This window comes from Zymoseptoria tritici, chromosome 3 (assembly GCF_000219625.1).
Source record: "Zymoseptoria tritici IPO323 chromosome 3, whole genome shotgun sequence".
Classification (NCBI taxonomy): domain Eukaryota; kingdom Fungi; phylum Ascomycota; class Dothideomycetes; order Mycosphaerellales; family Mycosphaerellaceae; genus Zymoseptoria; species Zymoseptoria tritici.
This window is the reverse complement of record NC_018216.1, coordinates 1,522,931-1,548,938: the sequence shown is the minus strand read 5'-3', so window position 1 is coordinate 1,548,938 and position 26,008 is coordinate 1,522,931. Positions and strand designations below refer to the sequence as shown.

At 54.2% G+C, this 26,008-nt stretch overlaps 9 protein-coding genes across 9 annotated transcripts; 6 read left to right on the top strand and 3 right to left on the bottom strand.

Annotated features, from left to right (window-relative positions):
* Positions 1-1,863: 1,863 nt before the first annotated feature.
* On the top strand, positions 1,864-2,847 carry MYCGRDRAFT_15670 (uncharacterized protein; the record flags this gene model as incomplete). The annotated part of the gene is made up of 1 exon (XM_003854402.1): positions 1,864-2,847. A coding segment is annotated over one exon (984 nt), but the record flags the coding sequence as incomplete, so codon positions are not given.
* A 1,569-nt stretch (positions 2,848-4,416) lies between these two features.
* Positions 4,417-5,705, top strand: MYCGRDRAFT_91663 (uncharacterized protein; the record flags this gene model as incomplete). The annotated part of the gene is made up of 4 exons (XM_003854403.1): positions 4,417-4,467; positions 4,569-4,640; positions 5,182-5,254; positions 5,515-5,705. The coding sequence occupies 4 exons, from the start codon at positions 4,417-4,419 to the stop codon at positions 5,703-5,705; spliced, it is 387 nt and encodes a 128-aa protein (XP_003854451.1).
* Positions 5,706-7,582: 1,877 nt separating this feature from the next.
* On the top strand, positions 7,583-8,668 carry MYCGRDRAFT_91662 (uncharacterized protein; the record flags this gene model as incomplete). The annotated part of the gene is made up of 5 exons (XM_003854404.1): positions 7,583-7,740; positions 7,871-7,954; positions 8,021-8,063; positions 8,179-8,226; positions 8,621-8,668. The coding sequence occupies 5 exons, from the start codon at positions 7,583-7,585 to the stop codon at positions 8,666-8,668; spliced, it is 381 nt and encodes a 126-aa protein (XP_003854452.1).
* Positions 8,669-10,024: 1,356 nt separating this feature from the next.
* Positions 10,025-11,122, top strand: MYCGRDRAFT_39241 (uncharacterized protein; the record flags this gene model as incomplete). Its single annotated transcript, XM_003854405.1, has 1 exon — positions 10,025-11,122. One exon carries the CDS (start codon positions 10,025-10,027, stop codon positions 11,120-11,122), a length of 1,098 nt encoding a protein of 365 aa, XP_003854453.1.
* Positions 11,123-12,575: 1,453 nt separating this feature from the next.
* Positions 12,576-13,451, top strand: MYCGRDRAFT_91660 (uncharacterized protein; the record flags this gene model as incomplete). The annotated part of the gene is made up of 1 exon (XM_003854406.1): positions 12,576-13,451. The coding sequence occupies one exon, from the start codon at positions 12,576-12,578 to the stop codon at positions 13,449-13,451; it is 876 nt and encodes a 291-aa protein (XP_003854454.1).
* A 4,359-nt stretch (positions 13,452-17,810) lies between these two features.
* Positions 17,811-18,263, bottom strand: MYCGRDRAFT_27543 (uncharacterized protein; the record flags this gene model as incomplete). Its single annotated transcript, XM_003853764.1, has 1 exon — positions 17,811-18,263. A coding segment is annotated over one exon (453 nt), but the record flags the coding sequence as incomplete, so codon positions are not given.
* Positions 18,264-19,720: 1,457 nt separating this feature from the next.
* On the top strand, positions 19,721-21,639 carry MYCGRDRAFT_108587 (uncharacterized protein; the record flags this gene model as incomplete). The annotated part of the gene is made up of 4 exons (XM_003854407.1): positions 19,721-20,124; positions 20,186-20,556; positions 20,798-21,103; positions 21,236-21,639. 4 exons carry the CDS (start codon positions 19,735-19,737, stop codon positions 21,438-21,440), a joined length of 1,272 nt encoding a protein of 423 aa, XP_003854455.1.
* A 148-nt stretch (positions 21,640-21,787) lies between these two features.
* On the bottom strand, positions 21,788-23,792 carry MYCGRDRAFT_69768 (CTP synthase; the record flags this gene model as incomplete). Its single annotated transcript, XM_003853763.1, has 3 exons — positions 21,788-23,523; positions 23,589-23,621; positions 23,684-23,792. 3 exons carry the CDS (start codon positions 23,706-23,708, stop codon positions 21,788-21,790), a joined length of 1,794 nt encoding a protein of 597 aa, XP_003853811.1.
* Positions 23,793-24,162: 370 nt separating this feature from the next.
* On the bottom strand, positions 24,163-25,759 carry MYCGRDRAFT_103692 (uncharacterized protein; the record flags this gene model as incomplete). Its single annotated transcript, XM_003853762.1, has 1 exon — positions 24,163-25,759. The coding sequence occupies one exon, from the start codon at positions 25,655-25,657 to the stop codon at positions 24,254-24,256; it is 1,404 nt and encodes a 467-aa protein (XP_003853810.1).
* Between the last annotated feature and the right edge of the window lie 249 nt (positions 25,760-26,008).

Genomic DNA, 26,008 nt, shown 5'->3' with positions numbered 1-26,008 from the left:
CAGATCGGAGAAGTCAAGCTTGGCAAACGCCTCGAGGTCTCCTCTGGCTCCACGACGATCGCGGACGTCCTTCAGTGTCTGCCGCCTCTCACCACCTCGACAAGCTCCATGATGGGTTCTGCAACGACATTCCCCGCAGGCCTGATTACTTCAGTTAGCGGAGCTAGCAGCGAGACCTCAAGCTCTGCCGCGGCTTCGCCTACGAACGACTCCGGTAGCGGTAACACAAGTCCCGGCAGCGGTAACACGAGCCCTGGCAACGGTAACTCGAACCCTGATGTCTCTTCATCTACAGACAACTCAGGCAGTGGTAGCACGAGCCCTGGCAGCGGAACTTCAAGCTCCGTCGCTTCCTCAGCTACGAACAACTCGGGTGGCGGAAACACAAATACAGCCAGCTCTACCTCGTCCTCCAACGGCGCCTCTTCCAGCGCTCCTTCATCCTGCATTCCTCAAAACGGACTTATCTGCACTCCAGACCTCCTTGGCATTACGAAAGACAACTGCTGTGAGGGCTTGACCTGCCGTATTCTACAAGTCGGAGAAACAAGCCTCGCAAAACGCCTCGTCGTTGGTGACAGCACTAATCCTCTTGCCGCTGTCCTTCAATGTCTGCCTCCTCTCACCACCTCCACGACTTCCGTCGCGGGATCTGGCGCATCTCCGTCCATGAGCAATTCTGCTAGCGGATCTCCTACCTCGATCGACGGTGCCTCTTCTAGCACCTCTGCGTCCATGACCACTTCCGCCAGTGGACCTTCAAGCTCGACGGGCGGCGGTTCTTCCGGCAGTGGCTCTTCCGGCAGTGGCTCCTCCGGCAGCGTAGGATCCTGCATCGCTCAAAACGGACTTATCTGTACTCCAGACCTTCTAGGAATCACGAAGGATAACTGCTGCGAGGGATTGACGTGTCGCATCCTCCAGGTCGGTGAGAATGATATCAGTCTCGGAAAACGCCTTGTCGTTGGTGATAGCACTCGCCCCGTCGCCGCGGTCCTCCAATGCTTGCCTCCTCTGGCGTCCTCTGGCTCTGGCTCCGGTTCGGGCTCCGGTTCGGGCTCTGGGTCCAACACTGATTCAACCTCGACCGTTCCCGCGTCATCGACAGGGTCCGCCTCGCCAAGCGGTTCGTCATCGTCCACGGGATCTGCTTCCGCCCCATCGTTCACAGCATCCAGCTCATCCATGGGATCGCCCTCGTCCACAGGATCTGTCCCGTCCGTCGCCGGTCCTGCGTCGTCTGCCGTTGCTGGCACTACAGGTACTTGCATACCTCAGAACGGACTACTCTGCATTCCAGGTCTTCTCGGACTCACCAAAGACTCTTGTTGTCCGGGACTTACATGCCGCATCTTGCAAGCCGGAGAAATCAGCCTTCGGAAACGTTTGGAAGTCAACCTTGGCGGCAACACTGTCGATGTCCTTCAATGTTTACCTCCTCTTTCGTCAGATGCTAGTTCGATCACCGGCAGCCTTGGCGGTCTCGGCGGCTCCAGTGTCTCTGGCGACCTTGGTAATACTGCCGGCTCGGGCAGCACTGACGGATTGGGCAACATCATCGGCTCGGGCAGCACTGACGGATTGGGCAACATCATTCCGTCTTCCAGCGCTGGCGGGCCGGGCAACATCATCGGTTCGGGCAGCACTGGCGGATTGAGCAACATCATTCCATCTGGCAGCGCCGGCGGTATGGGCAACATCATTCCGTCTTCCAGCGCTGGCGGACTGGGCAACATCATCGGTTCGGGCAGCGTTGACGGATCTGGTAGTATCATTCCATCTGGCAGCACTGGCGGACTCGGCAACATCGTTTCGTCTGGCAGTATTGGCGGATCTGGGAACATCATTCCATCTGGCAGCACTGGCGGACTCGGCAACATCATTTCATCTGCCGGTGCCGGCGGACCGGGTAGTATCATTCCATCCGGCAGCGGTTCGGACAGCATTATCGGATCTGGTAGCGCTCAGGGCTCGATCGCCGGGTCCGGCAATGCTCAAGGTTCCACCTCGGGCTCTATTCAAGGTCAAGGCTCGATTCAAGGATCCGGAAACGTTCAAGGCTCAATTGGAGGATCCGGAAATGTAGAGGGCTCGACAAATGCCTCCGGAGATGCTCAAGGCTCGACTCAAGGTTCTGGCAATGCTGCAGGTTCGATTCAGGGATCTGGCAATCTAGAAGGTTCCGGAGATGCTCAGGGCTCGATTCAAGGGTCCGGAAATATTCAAGGCTCGACAAATGCCTCCGGAGATGCTCAAGGCTCGACTCAAGGTTCTGGCAATGCTGCAGGTTCGATTCAGGGGTCTGACAATCTAGAAGGCTCGATCCGTGGCTCCGGAAATGTTCAAGGTTCCGGAGATGCTCAGGGCACTGCCGAAGGCCAAGGAGCCGCCACCAGTCAAGGCCAACTTCAAGGCGATGCTCAAGGTTCCGTAGCTGCTGAGGGCTCGATTGGAGGATCCGGCGATTCTGCCACTCCAGGTCAAGGCGTGGCCAGTGGTCAAACTAGCGGTCAAACCTCGACTGGTGCTGACGCCTCTGGAAACGCTCAGGGCCAAGCTCAGGGAGCTGTTCAAGACCAGGGCTCTTTCGATGCCAATGGCCAACTTTCTGGAAGCGCGGAAGCACAGGCGAAAGCCGCCGCAGAAGCACAAGCCGACGCAAAAGCTCAAGCCGATGCAAAAGCTCAAGGCCAAGCTCAGGGAGCAGTTCAAGACCAAGGCTCTTTCGATGCTAATGGCCAACTTTCTGGAAGCGTGGAAGCAGCCGCAGAAGCAGACGCAAAAGCTCAAGCCTCAGCCCAAGGTCAAGGCTCAACTGAAGGTTCTGGCAATGCTGCGGGTTCGATTCAGGGGTCTGGCAATCTAGATGGCTCGGTCCAAGGATCCGGAGATGCACAAGGCGTGGGCAGTGGTCAGACTAGCGGTCAAACCTCGACTGTTGCTGACGCCTCTGGAAACGCTCAGGGCTCTGCGAATGCTTAAGCCTCCGTCTGACAGACGAATGACAGCAAGAAGCACGGATAAGGGAAAAGCATAGCCACTTGTTTCTTTTTCCAGCGAGGCTCACGATCATCCAGCTCGGGCGTCATGGTACATTAATGTTTAATTGTTAATGAATTGAGATTATTGACGAGCCCGCTAGATATGTAGCAAAACTTCATCATCAATCTGGTACGCAGTCTTCTCTTCTACGTTTCTCCAGGGTGTTGTCTGAAGCTAGTCGGTGCATGGCATCACCTATAACACGAAGACGAGAGCGACATCCACCGGACTGGGACACAGAGTTGCACATCATCACCACAGCACGTCCACGCACTGCGATACGTCGCACACCAAAACCGTTGAAATACCCTGTCCGATCAGACACACTACCTAATTAATACATGCGCTGCATTCCCTCCTCGAAACGACATTCATCCAGCAAACTCAACTTTTTCCATCACCTTCGCAACGATACCCCGCCTGTCCCTGATCCCTTCGTCACATCCAGCGCCATTCCCCCTCACCCGTCCATCGCCTTCAAACTCAGCACTCCATCCGCCGCAATGTCCCAAGCGGGAATTCCGGTTTTCAATCCCTTTCAAACGGAAGTAGCGGACGCTTCGCTTCGCTCGACTCCGGCTGGCCAGAATGTCTCTGCCTAAGCAAGAGCCTTGGGAGGGAAAGGAGGGCATCCACCTGAATCGGTGCAACAAACTCCCGGGATTCGGCACCACCCCCCGACCCACGGACACGGTTCTTTGTTCTGATTGCAACAGCCCAAGCAGTCCCCTGAATTGACACAAGTCTTGTCGTAACAGGTGTGCACCAACCAATCGCGGGTGTAGCCGTGCTTAATTCGACTGGCTTGGCAATTTTCGTGGCAGACTTCGCATCTGTTCGGCTCGCAGGCGAATGGAGGGTAATCTGTGGGAGGGAATTAGATTCGACGACGGTGGGGTACGGAGGGGAATGGGAGCGACGTACGAACGAAGTCGCGGGGAATGAGGGACGCGGCGTCGTCGCGGGGAGTGAGGGACGCGGCGAGGGTGGTGGTGAGGGTCAGCGCGAGAGCGAGGAGGAGGTTGCGTTGCATGATTTCCGTGATGGGGGATGGGAAGGTTGTGACTGTGTAGGGGGGATGGGTTTGGTTTCGTTGTGCGGTTTTGGAATGGATGAAAGATTTTTGAAGATGGTGGAGTTGTTGTCTGTCTTCCAAGTCAACAATGAGAGGGAATGAGGCGCCTGTTATATGTCTCTTTCCCCTTCGGCGCACAGCAGCCTCAACACGGAGCGAGTGGACACCATTCGAACCCTCGTGTGAACTTGCGCTTGGAACATGTTAGGTTCATTGTTGACTTGACCATAAAACTTCCGTCTCGCAAGGTTCTTGGTGTGATGAGTCCCGCCTTCAAACACCGATGAGCGAGGTTCATCATGGAGTTGACCGTGAAGTGTGAACTTTCGACTCGCAAGGTGCTTGACATGGTGAGTTCCGCCTCCAAACGCCGATGTCTCTCGAGGAGAGTGCGGGGTGACCCTGCCCTGTAGTTTTAGCTTACCTTAGTTCTACCTTACGCCTGGACCAGACTTCAGGTTCCGACACAACCTGGAACCTGGAGTGGCGTGCCCTGGCCGCATGGAAGTACTTATTAGCCAAGGTAAATATGCCCCATCTTGAGCTCGGACCAGTGCACTCCCCAGATGAATGCCCATTCTCCGGGCACGTGGAGAATAAGCGAAGGCAGATCCGCGATTGTGCCTGGCTTAGTAAGTGCACGACGGTGACCTCCCCTCATGCTTTCATTCCGCGCGCCATACATGTCCTTCGCGAGGCGCAGAGATGCGTCGACATTGCATCTCCAATCCGGCCGGTCTCTTGAGCAGTGCATGGTGAGCCTTCTGGGCGCGATCTACAGCATGTTAGCACATCGGAGTGCTCGCCCGTCTTGCAGGCTCAGGGGCATTCCGAGGCGCAATTGGTTAGCATCCTAGTAAAGCAGGCCGTTAAACTCCAGTTAAGGTTGAACGGTGAGCACTCCGATGTGCTAACATGCTGTACAGCGTATCAGTGCATTGGCTTTCGACCTCTGTCCGCACCCCGGCCTAGAGTAAATGACTTCCAGCAGACTTTTTTTCGGTGCCAGCACTGCCAGCATCGAATCATGCCGCCAGAGAACTCTATACACGACAACACTGGAGACCTCGAAGCTCGCTTGCATAGCCGCACGGTCTTTGAGCACAGCAGATGCTGGTGCGACACGATACGACGAATGTGCGTGCACGCTCGCGACTAGGACTACAACACCGTGAGTTGCCGCATGCCATTCTACGACACCGTGAGATGCCGTATTCCATCCATCTACAAATCCATCACATCTCATAAACTTTTGCAGGATTAGACATTGACAGCCGTTGTGAAGCCTTCATTTCGCTCCACCCCGGCTGGGCGACGGGCACCCACACGTTTCGTCTCGGAGCAGCTACGCATCGTAAAAGTACGCAAGCCACGCCCGTTTGCATAATATACAACAGACTATGCTTTCTCTTTGAGCGTCAAAACCGTGCGCAAAAGCGTCAAGAACGTCCAGACCGAAAATACATCGATGGAGCAGAATGCAGCACCACAAGGTCCAGAACACTATGCCTGCTCACCGCGTGCGAATCGAGATGTCGGATCGCTGTCGATACGAGGTCGAAGGCCTGTTCGGGCAGATACGCTTTAGTAAAGTCTCCCACGTGTTACAGTCACCTCGCAGCGCCGATGGTGATTAACCGCTCTTGGTCGCTATTGCAAGGGTATTGCCATGCTTACCCGTGCGTCGTGAAAACAAGGGAGTTACCAGGTTCGGAGCAACCGTCCGGACGACCTTTCAGCACTTGCAATCCTTTTGGCATGCTCCAGAGCCGTACACCATGGGTACCTTGACAGAACATGGTTTAAGTGGGTCACCATCGCACTGGTGAGGTGACTGTAGTAAACTCTCCCCACGTGTTAATCTTCTTGCATTCCCCGGATTTCACTGTTGCCGACAGTTCCCTGCCTGACCACGTTCACGTAGCCGCATCGGAGTGGTCATGTCTCACCGTCCAAGCGGTGACTACGGCCAATCGCCTAATTACCAGGAGCTAGGCGAATGACCCCTGAAAATACCCCAGAGCCTGCAAGCAGGTGGCCACTCCGATGCGTTCGCAGCATTAGCGTCCACAGCACTGTATACCAATCTTCTAGTGAACGAGCATTGCTTTATGCGCTCGAGTGAAACCCGTCGCTGCCGCGAGCTCGATCTCCTTTCTAAACTCACTTCCCTCGCTGCTTAACTCCACGTTCAGTCCTTGCTCCACGTTCAGTCCTTGTCAAGAGGCTGTTAGCCTGACTACAAGGGCGCGCCAACGAGGCCTGAAAATCAACCCTGAGGCCTGCAAGTACGCCTAGAGCTGGCCAGATTAAATCGGCAAGATCCATATCAGCGGGTGGACTAGGATGGCCACGCGGACGTATCTTTCGACCACTATGGACTAGATCAAGCTAGCTGTATAGAGCAGGCGCTAAACCGTACGAAGACCTCTTGCCACAGGCATGCGACAGGCATGCTACTAGTATCTTACTTCTCGATTTTGTCGACAGCGACAGCGAAGGCGAATAACATCGTACGAAGATTCTAAGTGCGAGGACCGGTCGCTACTCTGCGTCTCTATCGATGCATAGAATTATTCCGACTTAGCCCGGAAGTCGCGTATTGCTACGCTAGACAGGGTAATATCGTCCACAGAACGGTCCATTCAGTCCACACGGTGGCCCACGCGGACAAACCTATGTTCCGCTATGGATGGCCACCCCTAAGTACGCCCACCAGCGGTGAAGGATCCGATGCGCTCGCATGCTGTACCCCGCTACGTCGCAAATCCCGGCTCGCTTGTTTTTGGAACGTGCGCTGTACCAAAAGTCAATGCCTGGATACCGGTCGGCACCACCAGGGGCCAGGGGGAGGCTCTGGCCCTGCGTGCGTTCACCTGTACATGCCGCACCGAACGTGGGAAGAATGTTCCACCAATCTCTGCGGCGAGAGCATGTCGAGACACGAAGACAACGGCGTTCGACCAGGACGACATCCATGAACCAATTTATGACCACAGGGAGCTACTCCCCACATCGACGGTTCGAGCCTCGTCGATACCATGCGTCGACTCATTTACTGGCACTAGCAATTGGGTCATTCGAGACCACGGCATGTTTTGTCCGTATCCAATGCGGTCAGGTGCTAGTATTGCACAGGGTGGAGTGAACACCGAGACAAGTTCTTCCACCAGTAGTCGCAGGGTAATTGTGTCGAAGGGCGACAGCGTCTGATCGGAACGACGAGAGGACGGCTTTTGACGGGACCAAATCGGGAACTCAGCTCTTGAACACGGAAAGTCAAGGGCTACTCCTCACTTGGTTGTAGTTTCACCCGTGATGCCCCGTGGGGAACCCGTCGTTCTTCGTCGATATAAGACACGGGACTCTTGCTCCTCCTCCCGTCTGGGCTCCTTCCAACGCCCCAAAGCACTTCACAATCCAAACCTACCTTACCGAGATCAAACTTCGAAAACCTACCACAACATGCAGCTCTCTCAACTCCTCATCATCGCCTCCCTCTTCTTCGACGCCAGCCTCGCCTGCGGCGGATTCAATGTCTGCGGCTGCTTCGACGAGCACAACCACATGATGTGCACCGAGGACCTTCCGTCTCCCTTGGAGGAGACTGATTGCAACGATTGGTGCGGCAGTAAAGTCTGTCTTGGGGACGGCGGCAGGTCCGGGCCGTGTCGTGTGCCCATCGGAAAATGCATCAAACCCTACGGCAAACCGGGGAATTGTTACGACAAATACAAGAATGACCCTATCAAGTCTCTCATCTTCGGCTGCGATCCAGATGGTTACTGCTGAGATGTGTTGTTACCCTACAACCTTTGATGCGAGACTACACGGCAGGTATGTTTTGTGTGATTTTTTGTTCGATTGACGAGCTTGGGAAGCGCGCACGCTGACATATCGCAGTGCAAACGGGCTGGACCGAGCGTTGACGGCGGGTGGAAAGGGAGTGAGAGAGGGAGAAGTTGTTTGGACTTTCGGCGGGTGGAAAGGAAGGGAGCGATGGAGAAGTTGCTGGACTCGCGGACGTGACACATAGCAACACTTCAATTTCCTCCATCTAGAATCAAGTCTTTCTCTTCTACGTCTCTGCGAGGTTTGGTGACGGATCGGTGAGTGCCATGGACATGGTCATCTAATGAGGCGACGATCTAGTAACCGAATTGCTTGGAGTCCGATCGGCGGTGCCTCGTGACCCTGGGATGGCACCCTGGAGAAACGTCCGCCTCTACTCCGCTTGTGCAAGGTTGTTCCTGGACCAACGTGTCCAGACTCCAGGGACTAGGGTAGTGCTTCCACAGCGGATTCTCGCTCAGCCGCGTAGGCCACAGTATGGACCAAATGGACGAGATTATGGACTACTTGCCCCTGTCTGGGGCTAAAGATTGCTCTCTCGTCGGTCGTTCGAGTTTGAACATAGCGTAACGTAGTACGAACGTGCCCGCCTGTCTCTTAAGATCGCGTGCTAATGCGACGTAGAGCGCATTTACTATCGCTGTCGTGTAGAGGCAGGCGAAGACTAGGGTGCACCTCGAGCTACTCGAAGCAGATTAGCGCCTTCTATAAACAGTTAGACGCAGCTAGTCCATCGTGGATAGGATGGCGCCCCATACCTCCAAATTGATCACAACGTCGATTTCTCGATTTCTGCGATTTTGGTGTTTTTGTCGAAAGACAGATCTGCATACTATTTGCTAAGGCCTATATATCTACTTCGATCGAGAGCGGCGTCCTATATTCCGAGTAAGGTAGACATCTTGTTTAGGATTATAAGAGATGTTTCTTACTATCGATATCGCTGTCGTCGTCGCTAGAATCGATCGGAGATATCTTAGTATAGACTACGTACTTTATATACTAGGCTTTCGAAACGCAGTATAGATTATACCTCGATAATACTATAAAATACGCAGACCCGACGACGACAGTAACGATAGTTTTCTTGCTTTTACGTAGTAGGAACGGTTTGCAGTTGCTGTATATAGACGGCGTAGAAAACGATACGTCTTCTACAGCCTTAGAACCGGCGGCTTGTGCTTTGAAAATCGCAAAGTGACGTTGTGATCAATCTGGAGATATGGTACACCATCATAGATGTATCGTCCGCATAGGCCAGCAGGTCCATCTACGGATATAGACGCTGTGGATTGTGGAAGCCCAACCCTACCAGGGACTCGTCCGTTCCTTGAGCGTAACACAGGCCCGTTTGGGGACAATCTTACGAATTTGGAGTCAGTGCCCATGGCAGAATGTTCGTCTCTCCCTTACCCTGCACCCTGGTGTGGTCATATATATCGTTAGTACCTACATGCGATTGGAAAGACGTGGTCGCCGTCGATATTGCACAGCTCGGGCGTCGGGTCCATCTTGCACGGCCAAGCGAAATGCTATACCACTTGCATTGGCTAAGGTCGCCGGTGATTATGTTGGACCAATACTACCATCGCTGATGCAGTGAAGACAGATTCGAAAGCAGGCGAATTGGTAGTCCAATAGTAGAGAAAGCTACTCGCGACGTTAGACACGTGGTACGAGTGATTCCTCCCTTCCTTGCCTCTCTTCCCTGCTCTCAGCGACATCTCGCGCTTGAGTTCAACCCGTGCGAACTGCTCCGATCGAACTGCTCCGGCAATAATCGGAATCATGCTGGGATGAGATGCGCCGTGGTACGACGACGCTTGCACGGTCAAGTGGAACAGGGAGTCTCCCAAGAGAGCAGTCGCAGTACCTCGTATCGACGGACGGTCCGTCAAGACTATTGAAATTAAAGCTCCCGCTGAAGGATTATACTTGTTTACGACAGCGGGGTGGCAGTCGGCGGCAAAACGGCGTAGAAGGGTATATAAGGACACGGAATCGCAGCACTACGTCCGTCATGCCATCCCACACCCTCCACCCCTGAAGATGAAAATGGAAGTCCTACTACTCACGGCTCTTGTGCGCCTTGCATTTGCCAGCGTTACCACTAGTCCAACTGATTCGCCGGCACGTACCTCGAGCGGTCTTGAGGTACTCCTGCAAAGCACTGGAAACACCATTATCAGAGCCACGGTCTCCAACATCGGCAACCAGGATTACAACATCTTCAGCAAGAATACCATAATCGACCAGTCCCCGGTCGACCGAGTCCAAATCACGGTCGACGGGGCTCCCGTTCAATCCAGAGGACTCCGACTCATATACGGAACTGACGAGCTCGACGAAAGCCTTTTCGTGCCCATCCCCGCGGGTCAGTCTGTCGAGGTCTCATTCGACATCGCCGCAACGCACTGGGTCCACCAATCCCCCCATGGCAAACACAAGATCACGGCGGTCGGTTCTTTCCAATATGCCGAGCTCAACTCCACCAAGATTGTTGGACATATTCCCTACCGAAGCAACGGCCTGGCCGTGGAGGTCGACCTTGTCAAGGCCGCAGCGGCCTTCGAAGGATTCCACCCTCCCAAGGACGAGCTTCGCAGGCGTGCTTATATCTCCGATAAGCGTTGTACCAAAGACCAGATCGGGCAAGTACGCAATGGAATGGAAGCGTGCGCGAAGGCTGCGCAGGCAGCCGCAGATCAAGCCGCCAAAGGCGGCTCGCTTTACACCGTCTACTTCAAGTCCGATTTCTACCAAACGGACATTTCCAAGCACCTGGGGGCGATAGCGAATGAGTGCAAGAATTTCAACCTCGGTGCAATCAGGATATACTGCGATGACGTACCGGGCATAAATGAGTGCAAAGTTGGAACCGCGGCGTATGCGATCCAAAACCCCGACGAACTGACCTTCTGTCCACCGTGGTTCAAGCTCCCGCTCTATGAACGCTGCGATCTGTCGGGTGAAGGCCGAGCTGGAATCGTCATACATGAAATGGCGCACTTCAAACGTGTCCACGACCCCGGGTGCGCGGATTACGCATACTTCAAAGGAGCCTCAAAGGAACTGAATGCTTATGATGCTTCGCAGAATTGTGATAGTCTCGGCTACTTTGCGATGGATTTGTATGGCAAATGTCCAGCGTGAGCCGGCACGACGACGTAATCAGGCCGCTGCAGATTCCACCGCTGGGAGCTTCTCCGTGAAACAAGATCTTAGCGCATTTGAAATGACCATGCTTCAGATCAGAACATATATGCTTCATCCCTCGTCTCTATCGTATACTCGACGTACTCGTGCTGCCTGCCGCGGTGGTCGTCGTAGTAGTCGTGACCGGCTGCGGCCAATCCGGAAACGGCGGTGCCACAACTCCATCACAAGATCGCTGCACCAGATACGGCGAGTAAGCAGTACTGCTCCCGTTCGACGCCGTGGACCCATCAGGCGCAATGACGGTAAGCCTGAATTCCGCATCGCCTCCCGCATTGGCGTATATGATCCTCATAGGGACATATTCGCCCAGCCTTGCCGTGTAACTATACGAGACGGAGGTCTGCGCATTGACAGGTTGGCTGGCGTTGTAGTGCTGCGTAGTGGCTGCATTGCCGCGGCTGAATTGTCCGTTCAGAGCCGTGGTTCCGACCCATAGTATTGCGATGTCGTCGGCGATGTTGAAGAAGAATTGGAATGTGCCTGCTTGTTGAGCGAAGAGATAGCCGCGGTGGTGGAGGACGGTCTGTACGAGAGTACGCGCGGGGCCACCGTAAATGGAGCCAGTTCCTCCGTTTGGCACGCGCGCAAGGCCGATGTTTGGTGTGGAGCCATTTACAGAGGGGACTACGGTCTCGAAGGGCTGGGCCTCGAACGCGGAGTACTGTGGATCGGTGGGGCTGCGGCCGCGGATGTATCGGTTGGTTTGGACGGCGTATTGGAGGCCATCGTTATTGCATCGCGATGCGGAGGTGCTGGCGGGAGAAGGTGTTAAGGAGGACGAGGAAGAAGACGATGTGGTTGTCGTTGTGCGAGTTGTTGTTGCGGTCGGAGACGGTGTTGTAGTCTATATTAATCAGTTTATATCCCTGGAGACAAAATAAAGCGCTACGTACCGTGGTAGTGGCAAAGGATGGCGTGGTGATAGTGGTCTGTAGCGATGGGTGATCGATCAGCAAGCGTCCCTTAGGGCAGAGTATTGACGCAGCATACCGTTGTGACAGTTGTAGAAATTGAGCTCGTTGTCTTTCATACACAAGTCAGCAGCGTCATAAAAAAGTTGCGGCGAGAGAAGGATGCGTACGGTTGTTATCGTAGGTGTGAATGTAGTCGTCTTTGATGTGTTAGCAATATACTGAGCAAATTCAAAAGGGTGGCTTGTACCGTCGTGGTGACTGGGGCGCTCGATAGACTTGAAGATGAACTGGTCGAGCTCAGACTGGAGGTGGAAGAGGTGGTTGTCTACGAAAATGTCAGTACTGATTCATCTTGCCCACATCAGACTACGAACCGTCGTTGTGATGACAGGCGAGATAGTCTATCAAAAGTCGTTCAGTAAGCATTCTGTTCTGGTCATTGCTTGGAAGTGCGGGGCGGAGGGGCACTCACGATGATTGTCGATGAGAAGCTCGATGAAAGGCTCGACGAAGGGCTCGAAGAAGAGCTCGAGGTACTAGTAATTGTTGTACTTGTAGTCGTACTAGGAATGTCCGTAGAGAAGAGGCTGCTCGATGATGAGGAGCTTGACGAAGAAGAGCTTGATGAAGAAGAGCTTGATGAAGAAGAGCTTGACGAAGAAGAGCTCGATGAAGATTCCGTAGATAGAGAGCTGAAAGATGTCGAACCGGACAACGTCGCTGAGCTCAGAGTGGCGCTGGATGACGGGGACGGCGATGATGATGAGCTCGACGAAGAGCTAAAGAATGTCGAGGAAGACATTGTCGTGGATGCGGTGCCAGAAGACGGAGTCTGCACCTCAACGATGCCCGACCTGGTGCCGCTGCCTAAGATCGTCGTAGTTCTTGGCTCGGTCAAAGTATCAGCTCCAGTGTACAACACAGTAGTCGTGGCGAGGGGTACAAAGCTCGTGGATTCCTCTGACGTCGCAGCAGGAGTGGGTTCAAAGATCTGCTCGGGCGTTGTCGAGATTGTCTGTTCGATCGACGTGGTAGTCGTAGTGTCGGTAATTTGTGTTGTTGCGGCAGAGGGACTAATAGTAGAGATCGAGATTGAGGAGCTTGGCGACGTCGTTTCCACGATGGACGCAGATGTGGTACCGGGAATGTTCGGTCCTGCCTCGCTGCTGGAAGATTGCGGGTCGATAGCAGCGGTCGACATCGTAGATTCGACTTCAGGTGGGGATGGGATCTCCGCTACTGATGACTCTGTCGCTGGTTCACTTGCAGGCGCAGAAGTCGCTGTGCCATCAGCCATTGGCGCGGAGGACACTGGAGCGGTAATCTCCGTAGAGACACTCGCAGGCTGAGTGGCCGGAGCAGTAGATTCTTGCGTGCTGGTAGCCGAGACTTGTGTTTGGACTTCCACTGTATCGGCCATCGTGCCACTGCCTGAAATAGTCCTGGTGATTGGTGCAGTGATACGCCCGGTACCAGTATATGCCACCGTCGTTGAAACAACTCTTACTGGTGGTGTCTGAACTTCGATTATACCGGACTGTGTTCCGCTGGGAAAGATGGTGGTCGTGATTGCGGCGGTGATAGTGCTACTCCCCGTATACTGGACTGTCCGCGTCGCAAAGTCTTCTGGTGTCTGAACTGGTGCCGTCAGTGCGGAGCTACCAGTGTACGGCTTTATTGTTGTGGCATAGCTCGGTGGTGGAGCAGACGGGATCTGCTCGAGAACAGTGCCTGGCACCGTACCTGATGCACTTGCAAGCGTGGTAAAATATGAAGCAGGTCCTCCGATCGTGGTGAGTGTAACGTATCTGTCCTCGGTGGTGAATACTATCACCGTTCCAGGCACGCCATCTGACGGCTCGGCCACAGTAGAAGTCAAAGCGCCGGTCAGAGGGTCCTGCCCGGTGTATCGGGACGTCAAAGTGTTGTATGTGCCAGCAGGAGTAAGAATGGCGACAGTTCCAGGAGTACTGCCTATGGGAACAGCGATTGTCGACGTGATCGGACCAGAGATGGACCCCGAGCCTGTATAAGCCGTCGTGACTGTGGCGAAGACAACAGCCGTTGACGAGCTCCCGCTGTACAGCGTCGTCAATGTCGTTGAAACAGGTTGCGCTGGAGGTGTCAAGATTTCCACCAAGCCAGGCATGGTCCCGCTCGGGGAGGATAGAGTCTGCGTGATAGGAGCAGTGATCACTCCACTGCCGCTGTACACAGTCGTGCGAGTTGAGTAGCCAAAAGACTGTACTGGCGCTGAAGGAGTCGATACAGGAGGAGAGGCGGACAACGCATCGCTAGAAGGCGGGTTGGAAGCTGCTGGCGTGTAGACGAATATGGTGCCGATTCCTGACCCTTCCGACGGAAACACGGTCGATGTGAACGGAGCTGTTATTTGCGACGTTCCTTCGTACTGTATCGTAGTGGTTACAAAGATCGGATCTGCTGTGCCGGTAATTGTCGTCGCGAAGGGATAGCCAGACGGTGTGAGCACTTGAACAATCCCCGGGAAAGTTCCCGAAGGCTGAACAATAGTCGTTGTGAGCGGCGCTGTTATTGGCGATGTTCCGGTATAGGCTGCAATTTCGGTCCTGTAGGCGCGGATTACAGGTGTAAAGACTTGAACATAACCTGGTCTCGTCCCGGATGGCGGTATTGTGATGGTCAGCGGAGCAGTAAGAACCGAAGTCCCTGTGTACGCTAAAAATGTCGTGGAGAGATCGCTGGAGGACGGAGCTGGAGTGGCTGCGTCTAACGGCGTCTCTTGTAGAGTGGCTGCCGTGGACGTGACGATAGGGGTGGTTGGAACATTTCCAGGAGAGGGCGCAGCTGTGGCGATGAGGCTGGTTGAACTCGAACGAGGGATGATCAGTTCAACCGTGCCCGGGAGACCGTCACGTGGCAATGCCACCGTCGAAGTGATGGCAGCTGTAATCTGGCCTTGACCCGAGTACTTGACTGTGTTGGTGATGAAGCTTCCGTCTGCTGCTGGATTGAGAACCTCAATCGTGCCCGGCGAAGTGCCTTGAGGGGTCGCGAGTGTCCTTGTAGTCGCAGCTGTGATTTGACCAGGTCCGGAATAAATGCCAGTCCGAGTCACGAAGGAGCCGAGACCAGCAGGCGGCGCCGATACTTCCATGGTACCTGACAGCGTCCCTTGAGACTCCACTAAGCTCGTTTCGACTGGTATCGTGCTCTCGGTAATCTGAGAGCTGAACTCAGGCTTGATACTGGAGTACCCAGGAACAGCCGGCGGCGTGATGACTTGAACGAAGCCTGGTAGAGTTCCATTTGGCTCGATCGTTGTGGTAAATGCTGCAGTCAGGCTATAACTCAACGTGGTCGTGACATAGCGCCGCACTGGGGTAAAGACCTGAACGATACCAGGCTGTGTGCCGGATGGCGGAGAGATTGTGGTTGTTATTGGCGCTGTAATGAACAGTGTCCCGGAATAAGCGTATGTGTATGTTATATATTCGGCTGATCTCGTTGGCGACAGTGTGACAACTCCAGTTGTGCTTGATGGTGCTCCTGCGTCGTATGAAGATATAACGCTAGCATCTGCTGTCTCTTGAGGCAGCGCCGGGGATGCAGTGACGATTACTATTGTCCCTGGGCCACTATTGGAAGGATATGCGATCGTGGAGGTCCGTGGCGGAGCAGAGATGTCGGTGCCACTGTAAATCGTCGAGGTAACATAGCCGAAGACGGTCGCCGTGACCGTGGAATATGGTGTGCCGCAAGAAGCAAAGACTTGCACTTCGACGGGTTCCGAGTCTCGCAACAGCGAATCTTTGGGAGAGTTTGGTGATCAGCATGGTAACATCGACATTCGATCAAGCGTGCTCACCAGCTGACGCGATGCCACACAAGACAGCACATGCTGTCAAATAAGTCAGAATCATGGCGGACTCATGCACTGGTCGCACTTCGTCGTCGAGATTTGATGTATCGGAACTCGAGGACACTCCAGACGACTGCTGTTTTGGTTGCAGTCTTGGCAACTAGACGCGGAATGTCCGTTCTCGTCGCCAAGCTAGTGTTCTCTCCCTTGATACAACTGATTGGGACACATTGCGGACTGCTTATCCGCGCCCTGCGTGCGGCAAGTTTAAGCATGCAGCTGTTCGTCGCATAGCAACGGAGGTCAGTCCTTCATCCATGGTCCAACATCGTGCTTCCTTCCGCTGACAATGCACATTCCCCGACACCACGCCATCCTAGCTCTCGTGAGCGGCGCCATCGCACAACAAGGCTTGGTGATGAGACTCCTTACCACCCACGATCGCTCACCGAAGATCTATAGACCTGCCAACTAGGCCAAGATTTCCGAAGGTCAAGCAGCTGGCAAGCGCACTGGCTGTGGCTTCGAGTCCGCCTGCTGGGCCGTACGTCGCTCGGAAAAATCACCGCCTTGTAACGTTCATTGACACCGATGTGCTCGCAGGACCATCCCTGTTTTGCACGTCAGAACCGCTGCGAGCATCCACCAGAGTTTCCTCTGGCTTCACCCTATTCAGGCATAGTTCACCACACGCGGACCACGCTTGTGTGAATCAGCAGGGTCCTGGCAAGGCGCTTTGCGATATCAGCACTTGACACTCGAACCGCGACGATCTTGTGTGTTGGAGGATGTTGGTACAGTACGAAGTCGTCGAAGCCGACACCGAAATGAAGAAGCTAGACATCGACCGAGTCAAATGTTTATTTGAGTCGTACCAGAAACTTCGTATCTGGTGTGTCGCGCTGTCCTGCGAAGGCTCCCTTTGACCGACAAACATCAGACCAAGCAACATCCGGCCACGCTGGCCGATCCTGGAACGCCTGATCTATATCCCAAACAGTCTTTGAACGCTTCGCAGCGATCTGCTCTTTCTGTACATGGCCTGCGCCTGACGCCATGCAGTTCTTCTCGTGCCACGCTCTTCAGATGATCACCTTCTCCTCAGCGCCCTGCGTCGTCCTACAGGTCTCCATTCGGACAACTCTTTCCATTCTTGTCCCGACTCCTCTCAAACACCTTATCGGGCAGCAAAAGTATCAAAACCCGCGAGAGCATTGGCCGAGATCAAGCGATTGGTTTTCGCAGTCAAGAATGCAAGGATTCGTGCGTCCCTGCAGGTTCAGTGACTGTACCGAAGGACTTGACAGTCGAACGTCAGCTAAGGCCGCGGACCGCCGAGCAGTGAAGTAGCTCGTTTGGACTGTTCTGCTACCAGAGCCGTGATCCAGATCCGAATACTGCTATCTGATAGTCCTTCAATCTGTTGGTTGGACGGATGATCGTGGATGAAATTAGATCCTGTTTCTCCAGGGGTTTGAGTCAAGAAGTTGAGAATACGACCGGGCCCCAAATCATCATCCTCCTCAACTCGGTCGCCCGGATGACCTCCCGTCATTGAGTTTGAGATGCTCACTTGAGCATTTCTTGCGCTACTAGCGTACCCAGAATCGGACTCTGGATGTGGTAGCTGCTTCGTTGAATCCGTATACGGCACACGGCCATGCACTCCTGGTCCTGCATCTCTCCCGGTTCCTCCTGCGGAGGAATGGCCCCTCAAGGACACGACCCTTTCGAGGTCGCTATCAATGCTAGCATGACTTGTCGAGTCACTCTCTTCGGCCAATCCAGGTAGCGTTCGCTCGGGTCGTGCTGAGGGCTCGAAGCTTGCCTTGAAGCACGATAGGAATCTGCTCAAGTGCGGGGCGTATATCACTCCAACGCTCTTGACTTTGACGTTGTGTTCAATGGTGTAGACCTTGCTAAAGTTTATTCGCGATGCTGAATCGAGTGTGTCCAGAGGATTGTCTGGAACGGCACGAATGCCGGGTCTAAGCAGTCCATGCTCCATGGCAAACGGTAGTGGCTCATTTTTACCGGTGTATATGACAGCATGATGCTTAGGATTTACGCCACGTTTGGAAGCGCCTTGCCGTCCATATGATACAATAGGGAGTGCGATAGAATGGCTTTCGTAGGACGCGACGATGACAAACCTTCGGACCTTGCTGAAGATCCGCTCCCCGTGGTAGGTTGACGACACCAAACTGCGATCGATGGCGATACCAGCGCTTACTGGAGCTGGCTCAGCCCACAACACGGCACAAACGCGACCAACGGCAAAGAATCCACGATTCCGGTGACGGTAATCAGGGAACAAGGTCGGAACCCCTGTTATGCTACCAGTAAGCGTGCGAAATTGTGGCTGCGATTTTTGGCCATATCTGATAGAAGGAGTTGGGTAGGGTCGATCGTCCAATTCTGGCCGGGAAATCTGGCCCGGTCTTCTCACGGCAGAGCGTTCGCCTGCGCTGTCCATTGAATGTGACTTGTTGTTGTCCTGTCCGGATTTCGATGTCTCTGTAGACAGCCGAGGAGACGGTTGTGTCGGATCTCTCAGGGGCCCTGCATCTGCGGCGCTTGGAGGATTGATCGACGTGATCGACCATTGGTCGCCTTACTTGGAAGGTGGAATGAGAAGTGATGTTGCACTGCTATGCCGCCGAGCGATCAATCCCGTTCGGTTGAAGATTTCTCCGTCGGCCGAGGGATGAAGTGCGATGTACATCTGATCGGGGAGGTACATCATCCAGCTGACTGCCCTGAGGCCAAGAGGTGACATTGCCGTAGTAGACAGGCGGCGCGCCACCCGAGCCGGCACGAGACGGGTTTGCAGCTGACGCAGGGCACTGTTGGGTGAAGCGTGGTCCGTCGACGGCGGTGTAGCCCTGGCTCACTGAGCCGTACTGGTCTGACGAGGGTACGAGACCGATGTACGACGTGTAGAGGTCACGATCTGTCTGAGTAGCACGAGCCAACGCTTCTTCTGGAACCTCGTGTCTCGACACTGGCGACACATCTCTCGAGACTTGCTGCAGTCTTAAAGCGTAGCTGTACTGCGACTTTAAAGTGCGGAATAGGCCATCGATTGTAGCACGCACCACGTCTAGGCGCTCTTCTAGCTCATGAAAATCGTCTGAGCTTTCTTCGACGGCATCGGGCCATGATGGGGAGGCTCGAACCTCCAATTGCTCCGACTGCTCCAAAGGCAATCTCAGATCTCCTACGACTGCGCTGACTGGACCTGGGTAAGCGTTGATCTCAGTGGGCTGAGAACTGAGCGGCGACTCACCCTCGATCAACTCGTTCTCAAGGTCTGCAAGATTTTCACACACGCTAGAACGTGCTATCGCTCGAGCTTGTGAAGGCTGTGAGCGACTTAACTCAAGGATCACTGTCTGTAGATCTGTTCGCCATAGCAAGAGTCGTGTACGTTCTTCGTCCCAAGCATGTATCGAAGTTCCGTACCATTTGTTCGCATTTGAGTTGGCCAGAGCCTGTTCGAGCGAAGTCACACAACGATTTACGCAGTCAATCGTTGGCTGGTAATCTGGATGCATGGAAGCGGTCCCAAAGGACGCATGGCTGTCCATGTCTTGTGGTTTGCGTGAGCAGTAATAATATTCAGGAGGGTGGGGAATGTGACACTTTGAGGCATCCTTGTTCGCTGCATTACCTAAGCATGCTTGGACTAACTGGAACCTCCTCGGCCCCTCCTTCCGCTACATCACTACCTTAGACACATAGTCACCGCCGGAGACGGGTCGAGCTTCAAATGGAGCTACACTGCCATTATGGAAGTTGCTGGAGTGGTACTCGGCGCTATTCCAGTATGCTTGCTTGTCCTCGAAGGCTGGGAAGCCGTAGAGCCGCGAGTGAAGACATTTTGGCATGCTCATATCGCCATATCTCGATACGTATGTGCTCTGAGAGGCCATCGCGACAACCTCGAAGTCATCATCAAGACGATGCTCCACGGTTGCATGCCTATCGAAAAGATTGAGCGCGATTTCCGAACCCTGCTCACAGAGGACTGGAGTACGCCAACACATATTCATTTGGCCAGCAAACTCCGATCCAAGCACGGAGAAAACTACCAACTGTTCCAAGCTGGCATGCAAGGTATCTGCAATGACATCAAAGCCGTCGTGATTATTTTAGGGCTCTGGCCTAGTCGTGACGAGGTATGCAGGACGGCTAATCTCATCGCGCAATATCGTCCTGAGCTGACACGTGATGGGACAGATGTCGAATGAGCAGCTTGATATCATCGTAAAGCAGCACCGCTCACCAAGTAGTGGTTCATCTCGAGTCCAGACACGGTTTCGCTTCACTTTCAAACACAAGGCTATCAAATCTGCATTCACATCACTCGCGACAGATATCGACTCACTGAGCAATCGATTGAAGAACAACCAAATCTGGCAGAACCTCAAACATAACGAGAGAGTGCAGGATGCATCTGACCAAGTGCAACGCCAAAGACATCACCTGAAAGCTCTCGCTCATGAAATCGAGCGAGCCACCGCCTCCGCTCGTCACACGAGATCAGTCGAATTCGCGATTCTACTGGATTCCGGGACTGTGGCGAGAGAACATATGCCGCAGGCAGCAAGGTCAGTGTTCTTATGCGTGAACCAGTCAGCGTTCTGGCGCTCACATTGCACGAAGATACCTCCTCGCTTTCCACGATCAGAGTTCTTGGAAGCAGGCCAATTTCCACGTATCAGACACAGAGGCAGTCCATGATCTGAGCCCCCAGCACGGCGGAACTCCTGCCGACATTGAAGATATTTGGAAACTAATCCAGACATTGGTCCAACCACAACAATGTATTGAGCTACATCTGGATCTCAGAGGTCAGCCTTGTCTGACAGGAAACTACATCCCCCAGCCAGGCTCTGGGCTTTCTACGCACCACAATCGACTAAATCTCATCTCCGCGCGTGGTATGCTCGGAAAGACTGTGCCCAGGGCAAGCCGACTACAGACCGCTGCCATATTCACCTCGTGGGTGCAGCTATTGTATGGAACACCTTTCATGACCACAGCTTGGGCCGCGGACGATATCAAGTTCAACGACACGGACCCCGGGACGCTCCCGTTGAAAGCTCCTTTGCTATGCCTTCGAACTGGCCTTGACCAGGTCTCAACGGCTTTGCAGTAAGCTCCCGTGATTGTCATGCCCTACTGTGCTGACATGCTGGACAGAACTCCCGCACCCGCCATGCAGGGCGCAGCTCTGTTTATGCTCGGCATTTTCCTCATCGAATTGTACACCAATAAGCCGTGCAGCGGCCTGCGAGATCCAACACACATCTCTACAACCGGCTTGGCGAACCTCTTGAACGAGCTCATGGAGACCGAGGCGCATGATTTGCCCATTGCCTACGCGAGAGCTGTAAGCGACTGCTGGCGCCTTGGACATATGCCTTCTGCATTTGATGCAGAGTTCGGAGATCTGACAGATCGAGTGACCCGAACCGCTGCAATACTCTGAGCGTCGGTTCTCGAGCAGCGGACGATTAATCATGCGCAGAACGCAGCACTTCTCGCTATGGATACCTTGAATACTGTCACAGTCGGTATCTTACTATTGTTCATTGGGCTGCGCTGGACAATGTAGTTTGCCACTCGTCGATTGACATGTTTGTCCATTAGCATCAGGGTCTTCAATAATCTGCCGCTTTCTCCATGTGAACGCTAGAGCAAGCATCCATGATCCTCCCTTTGGCTCCCGAACGGTCCTTGCGCTCCTCCAAAACTCCGCCAATGCTTCAACCAATTTGTACTCACCACCTACGCCTGACTCCAAAGTCCACACTGTTTTCTGTGCAACAAGCCTTTCTAAATCACCACCTTCTCCTTAGCGCCACCATTGACCCTCCGCGCATCGTCATAAAGATCTCCATTCGGACTACTCCTCCCACTCTTGTCCCGACTCCTCTCCAACACCTCGTCGAGCATGCCCGCGCTCGCCGCAATGAAACCCAGATACGGCTTACTTGGCTCCAGCACTCTTGAAAGGTACTCGGGGTGGTATTGCACGCCGACGAACCACGGATGGTCCTTCAGTTCGATGACTTCCATCCTCACGCCGGTTGAGTCCTTGCCGATGAACGCAAGACCGGCTTCCTCGAGTTGCGGAATGTAGTCCGGGTTGACTTCGTACCGGTGACGATGGCGTTCGGAGATCGATTCTCCGTGACCGTAGAGCGCGCGGAGTTTTGAAGTTTCTGAGCCGGGTTGCCAGAATGTTGGTTTGATACCCAATCGCATCGTGGCGCCCATCTCACCAGGATTGTGCTCTGGCATGTCGATGATGATGCGGTCCTTGTCCGCGCCATCGAATTCGTACGAAGTGGCGACAGGCAAGGGAATGTTGCAGACATTGCGGGCGTATTCGATGACTGCGATCTGCATTCCTAGACAGACGCCGAGGTAGGGCGTCTTGTTCTCACGGGCCCAGTTCGCTGCAGCAACCATGCCTTCCGTGCCTCTTCCGCCAAAACCTCCGGGGATGAGGATGCCCGCAGCGGTGCAAACTTGGTGCCATGCTTTGTGGAAGGCAGCCGGATCGGATTTTGACGTGTGCTTCTCCAGCGCTTCAGCGTCCACGTTCAGCACCTTGAGCTTCTTCCGACAGAACATGGCCGAGTGTTCGAGTGATTTGATGACAGAACAGTAAGCATCCGGTTGATCGAGGTATTTGCCCACAAGCACGATTTCGAGTTCGTCGCGGATGTGTTCGAGACCGAGGGTGAGTTGCTTCCAGGTCTCCCAAATCCGGATTCCCTTCTTCTGGAGAGCAGGGCTGCGAGGGAGGTCGTCCAGTCGGAGTGTGGAGGTCATGAGGGAGACGAGATTTTGCTCGTGGAGGAGGATCGGAACTTGGTACGTCGAAGGCATGTCGCGGACGGCCAGGACTTCTGCTGTCGTGACTTGACAGAAACGGGCGATCTTGTCGATGGCGCCGGCTTCGAGAGGTTTCTCGCATCGGCATGCGATGAGATCTGGGATCAGACCAGCCGAGCGCACGGCTTTGATGGCCATCTGTGTTGGTTTCGTCTTTTGCTCGCCATGCACCACCGGCACGTACGAAACGTGGATTTGCATGAAGTTGTCCCTGCCGCATTTTCTCCTCAATTCTGCCAATGCCTCGACGAATGCCATGCTCTCGATATCTCCAACGGTGCCTCCCAACTCCACAATGCACACATCCGGCTCCTCACCAGTGTCGTCCACCGGCACCTTTGCAACCCTCTCAATCCAATCCTCAATCTCTCCTGTGACGTGCGGCACCACTTGCACTGTTTTACCCAAATACTTTCCGTTCCTCTCTTTCCAAATGACCCTCTCGTAAATCTTGCCCAGCGTGATGTTGTTCTGTCGAGTCAGGGTGATGTTGAGATAGCGCTCGTAATTGCCCAAATCGAGGTCCACTTCGCCGCCGTCGTCGAGAACGTAGACTTCACCGTGTTCGCGTGGGTTCATCAGACCAGCGTCGACGTTGATGTAAGGATCGATCTTGATGCTAGAGACCTTGAGGCCCATGGTTTTGAGGAGCAGGCCTGCGGATGAGGCTGCAAGGTTGGAGAGACTCGGTCAATGTGGTTCTCATGCGCAGACGAGTGAGGAGCAGACATACCAATGATGCCCTTCCCGACGCCGCTGATCACACCTGAGAGGCATTGTCAATACTCGATCTTCAACTCCAGCTCGAGTCCTCGGAATATGACTGACCTCCAGATACCAGAACATACTTCATGTTGGCGAGATCTTCCGACAACACTCCAATCCTGCAATGCCAATCATGCGCTACTGTTTCCTGGGTCAGATTGCACCTTGTGGTGGCCTCACTCGAATGTGTCGAGGGGAAAGAGAAGAAAGGATCGTCGCGGGCAGAATTTGGCTAGAAACACGTTCGGACCGCGTAAATTTTAAAGTTTCGGGCGCGTCCCATCGAGTCGTAGTGGGGCTTTCTGTGGCCTAAGGCAGGAACGACCTGACGAGGACGACCTCATATTCATTGTCAAGATGTCTCCTTCATGAGACTGGAATGAAGCACATCTCATCTACATACTGGTATCCAGTATCGACATGAAAGCCCACAGAAGTCGGCACTGTACTTTCACTCTGACTTAGCTGGCCTCGAAAGATGATGGATACGTACATACGCAGAGGTTGATATATGGCAGGAATATGATACAGAGTATCCTTCTCGTCTTCCTTCATCCCATCATGACACGCCCAGTCTATCCTCGTCTCGATTTCTCGCAGTGATTCACAATCGACCATGCTCCGATCGGGCAATCAATCTCGGGTCTTCCTCCTCTTTCCCTTCTTCTTTCTTTCCACGGCTTCTTGGCTTCCATTGTCGCTGAGCCCATCACTTCCCTCACTGTCTTCTCCACCATCGTCCTCACTATTGTCACTCCCTCCTCCGCCCTTCTTGGCTCTCGCTTTTCCCTTGCCCTTCCGCGCCTCACTTCCCTTCTTCACCCCGACGCAGAGTCCTTGTCTCCGCAGCGCCTTCAACAGTCCACTGCTGGCCCTCATGCCCGGGAAGTCCTTGGCAGTATACACACTAAACACATCCGTAACCGCAGTTGCGATAGTCTTCAAAGGGAGTGTCGGTTGCATCGGATCCATCCTCAGCATTTTGAAGCGCAGTCTGAAGCGACCTGGAGATCGACAGGACAGATCCGGGAACACGAAAAAGGTACCGGCGACGCCGTGCTCGTCTTTGGCTTGGTAGGCGGACGCGACGGTCTGTCCCATCAAGCGACGGGTGGGTGGAAGATCAGGATGAGACGATGGGAGCTCGGTCTCATCTTCCTCGGAGTCTGGGCTGAGGAGGTTACAGTACAGAGCAAATGTTGCGTCCGAGTCTAGTTCTGGGTAGCCGGTCACTGGATCCGTGATCTTCATTTCGAGGATCGGTGGAGGGTCGATGACTCTGCGATCGCGCTCGCCGTAGCCGCAAGCGCGAGCGGCTACGGGCTGTTGCCGGATGGTGAGACTGTAGTTGAAGTTGGGAGGTGGGCGGGCTTGAATTGGCGGCAGAGACGATCGCGGTGAAGCGTCAGAGTGGCTACGATAGCTAGTAGGAGAAGAATAGCCGCTCAGGGCGGGACTGTATGGCTGAGTCTTGACTGGAACCTGCTCAGCAGGATGAGATGGTAGCGAAGGTGGATGCGATCGCGGGAAGTGGTGATGCTGATGCTGATGCTGTGGCGGCTGCACGGAGTTTTCGAGCTGGTACAGAGACGCTGGCTGTCGGAACGGTGCTGGCGCATGATCGAGTCGATGCGATGGAAAAGGTGGCAGTTGAGATCGAGGCTCGACGGGCGAGCTGGCGAAAGAACTGGTTGGTGATGGGTGATACGATCGTGGATACGCTGGCAACGTCGGCCGTGAACGCGGTGGTGATGATGGCTGCGAGAGCAGCTGGGCCACGGAGATTGCTCGAGGAGGATTCGTTCGAGGCGGAGAAGGCGACGGCATCTGGATAGGCGGTAGTTTCACATGTTGAGTTGAAGAGCCACCGCTGCCGTAGTTGCTTTGATGTCCTCCTCGAAGGTGAATTGGAGGCAACTGCACGCCCTGTAAATGATGCCCGCCGAACCGTCGCTGAGATTGAGCTTGAGCCATAGCCATTGTAGGTGTCGTCTCAAAGGGCGGCTGTATGGGCGACGGCCGGGTGGATGGCGACATGGAATCTTTGTTAGAGGTAGTGATGTCGGCACCACGGCATTGAGGAAGTCCAGTGGTCCGATACAGTCGGCGAGGAAGTGTGCAAACTCAGAGTCAGGAGAGGATGCACGTTCAGATGAACGAGAAGGACGGCAAAGCAACGGAGTCGGTGAAAGAAAAACACAATCGGCCTCGTTGTGTACAACGAAACAGGCGGCGGTGGAAGTGGTACTGAAGGAGGCAGTGGTAGTCGGTCGTCCCGAAACCCGGCCTCGGGGTACATGTATGTGTGTCTGGACTAGTGGCGTGCGGCGCGGATGCATGCCTCTTGGTGTTCCTACAGAAACAAGACCAGACGAAATCCGCCCAGCG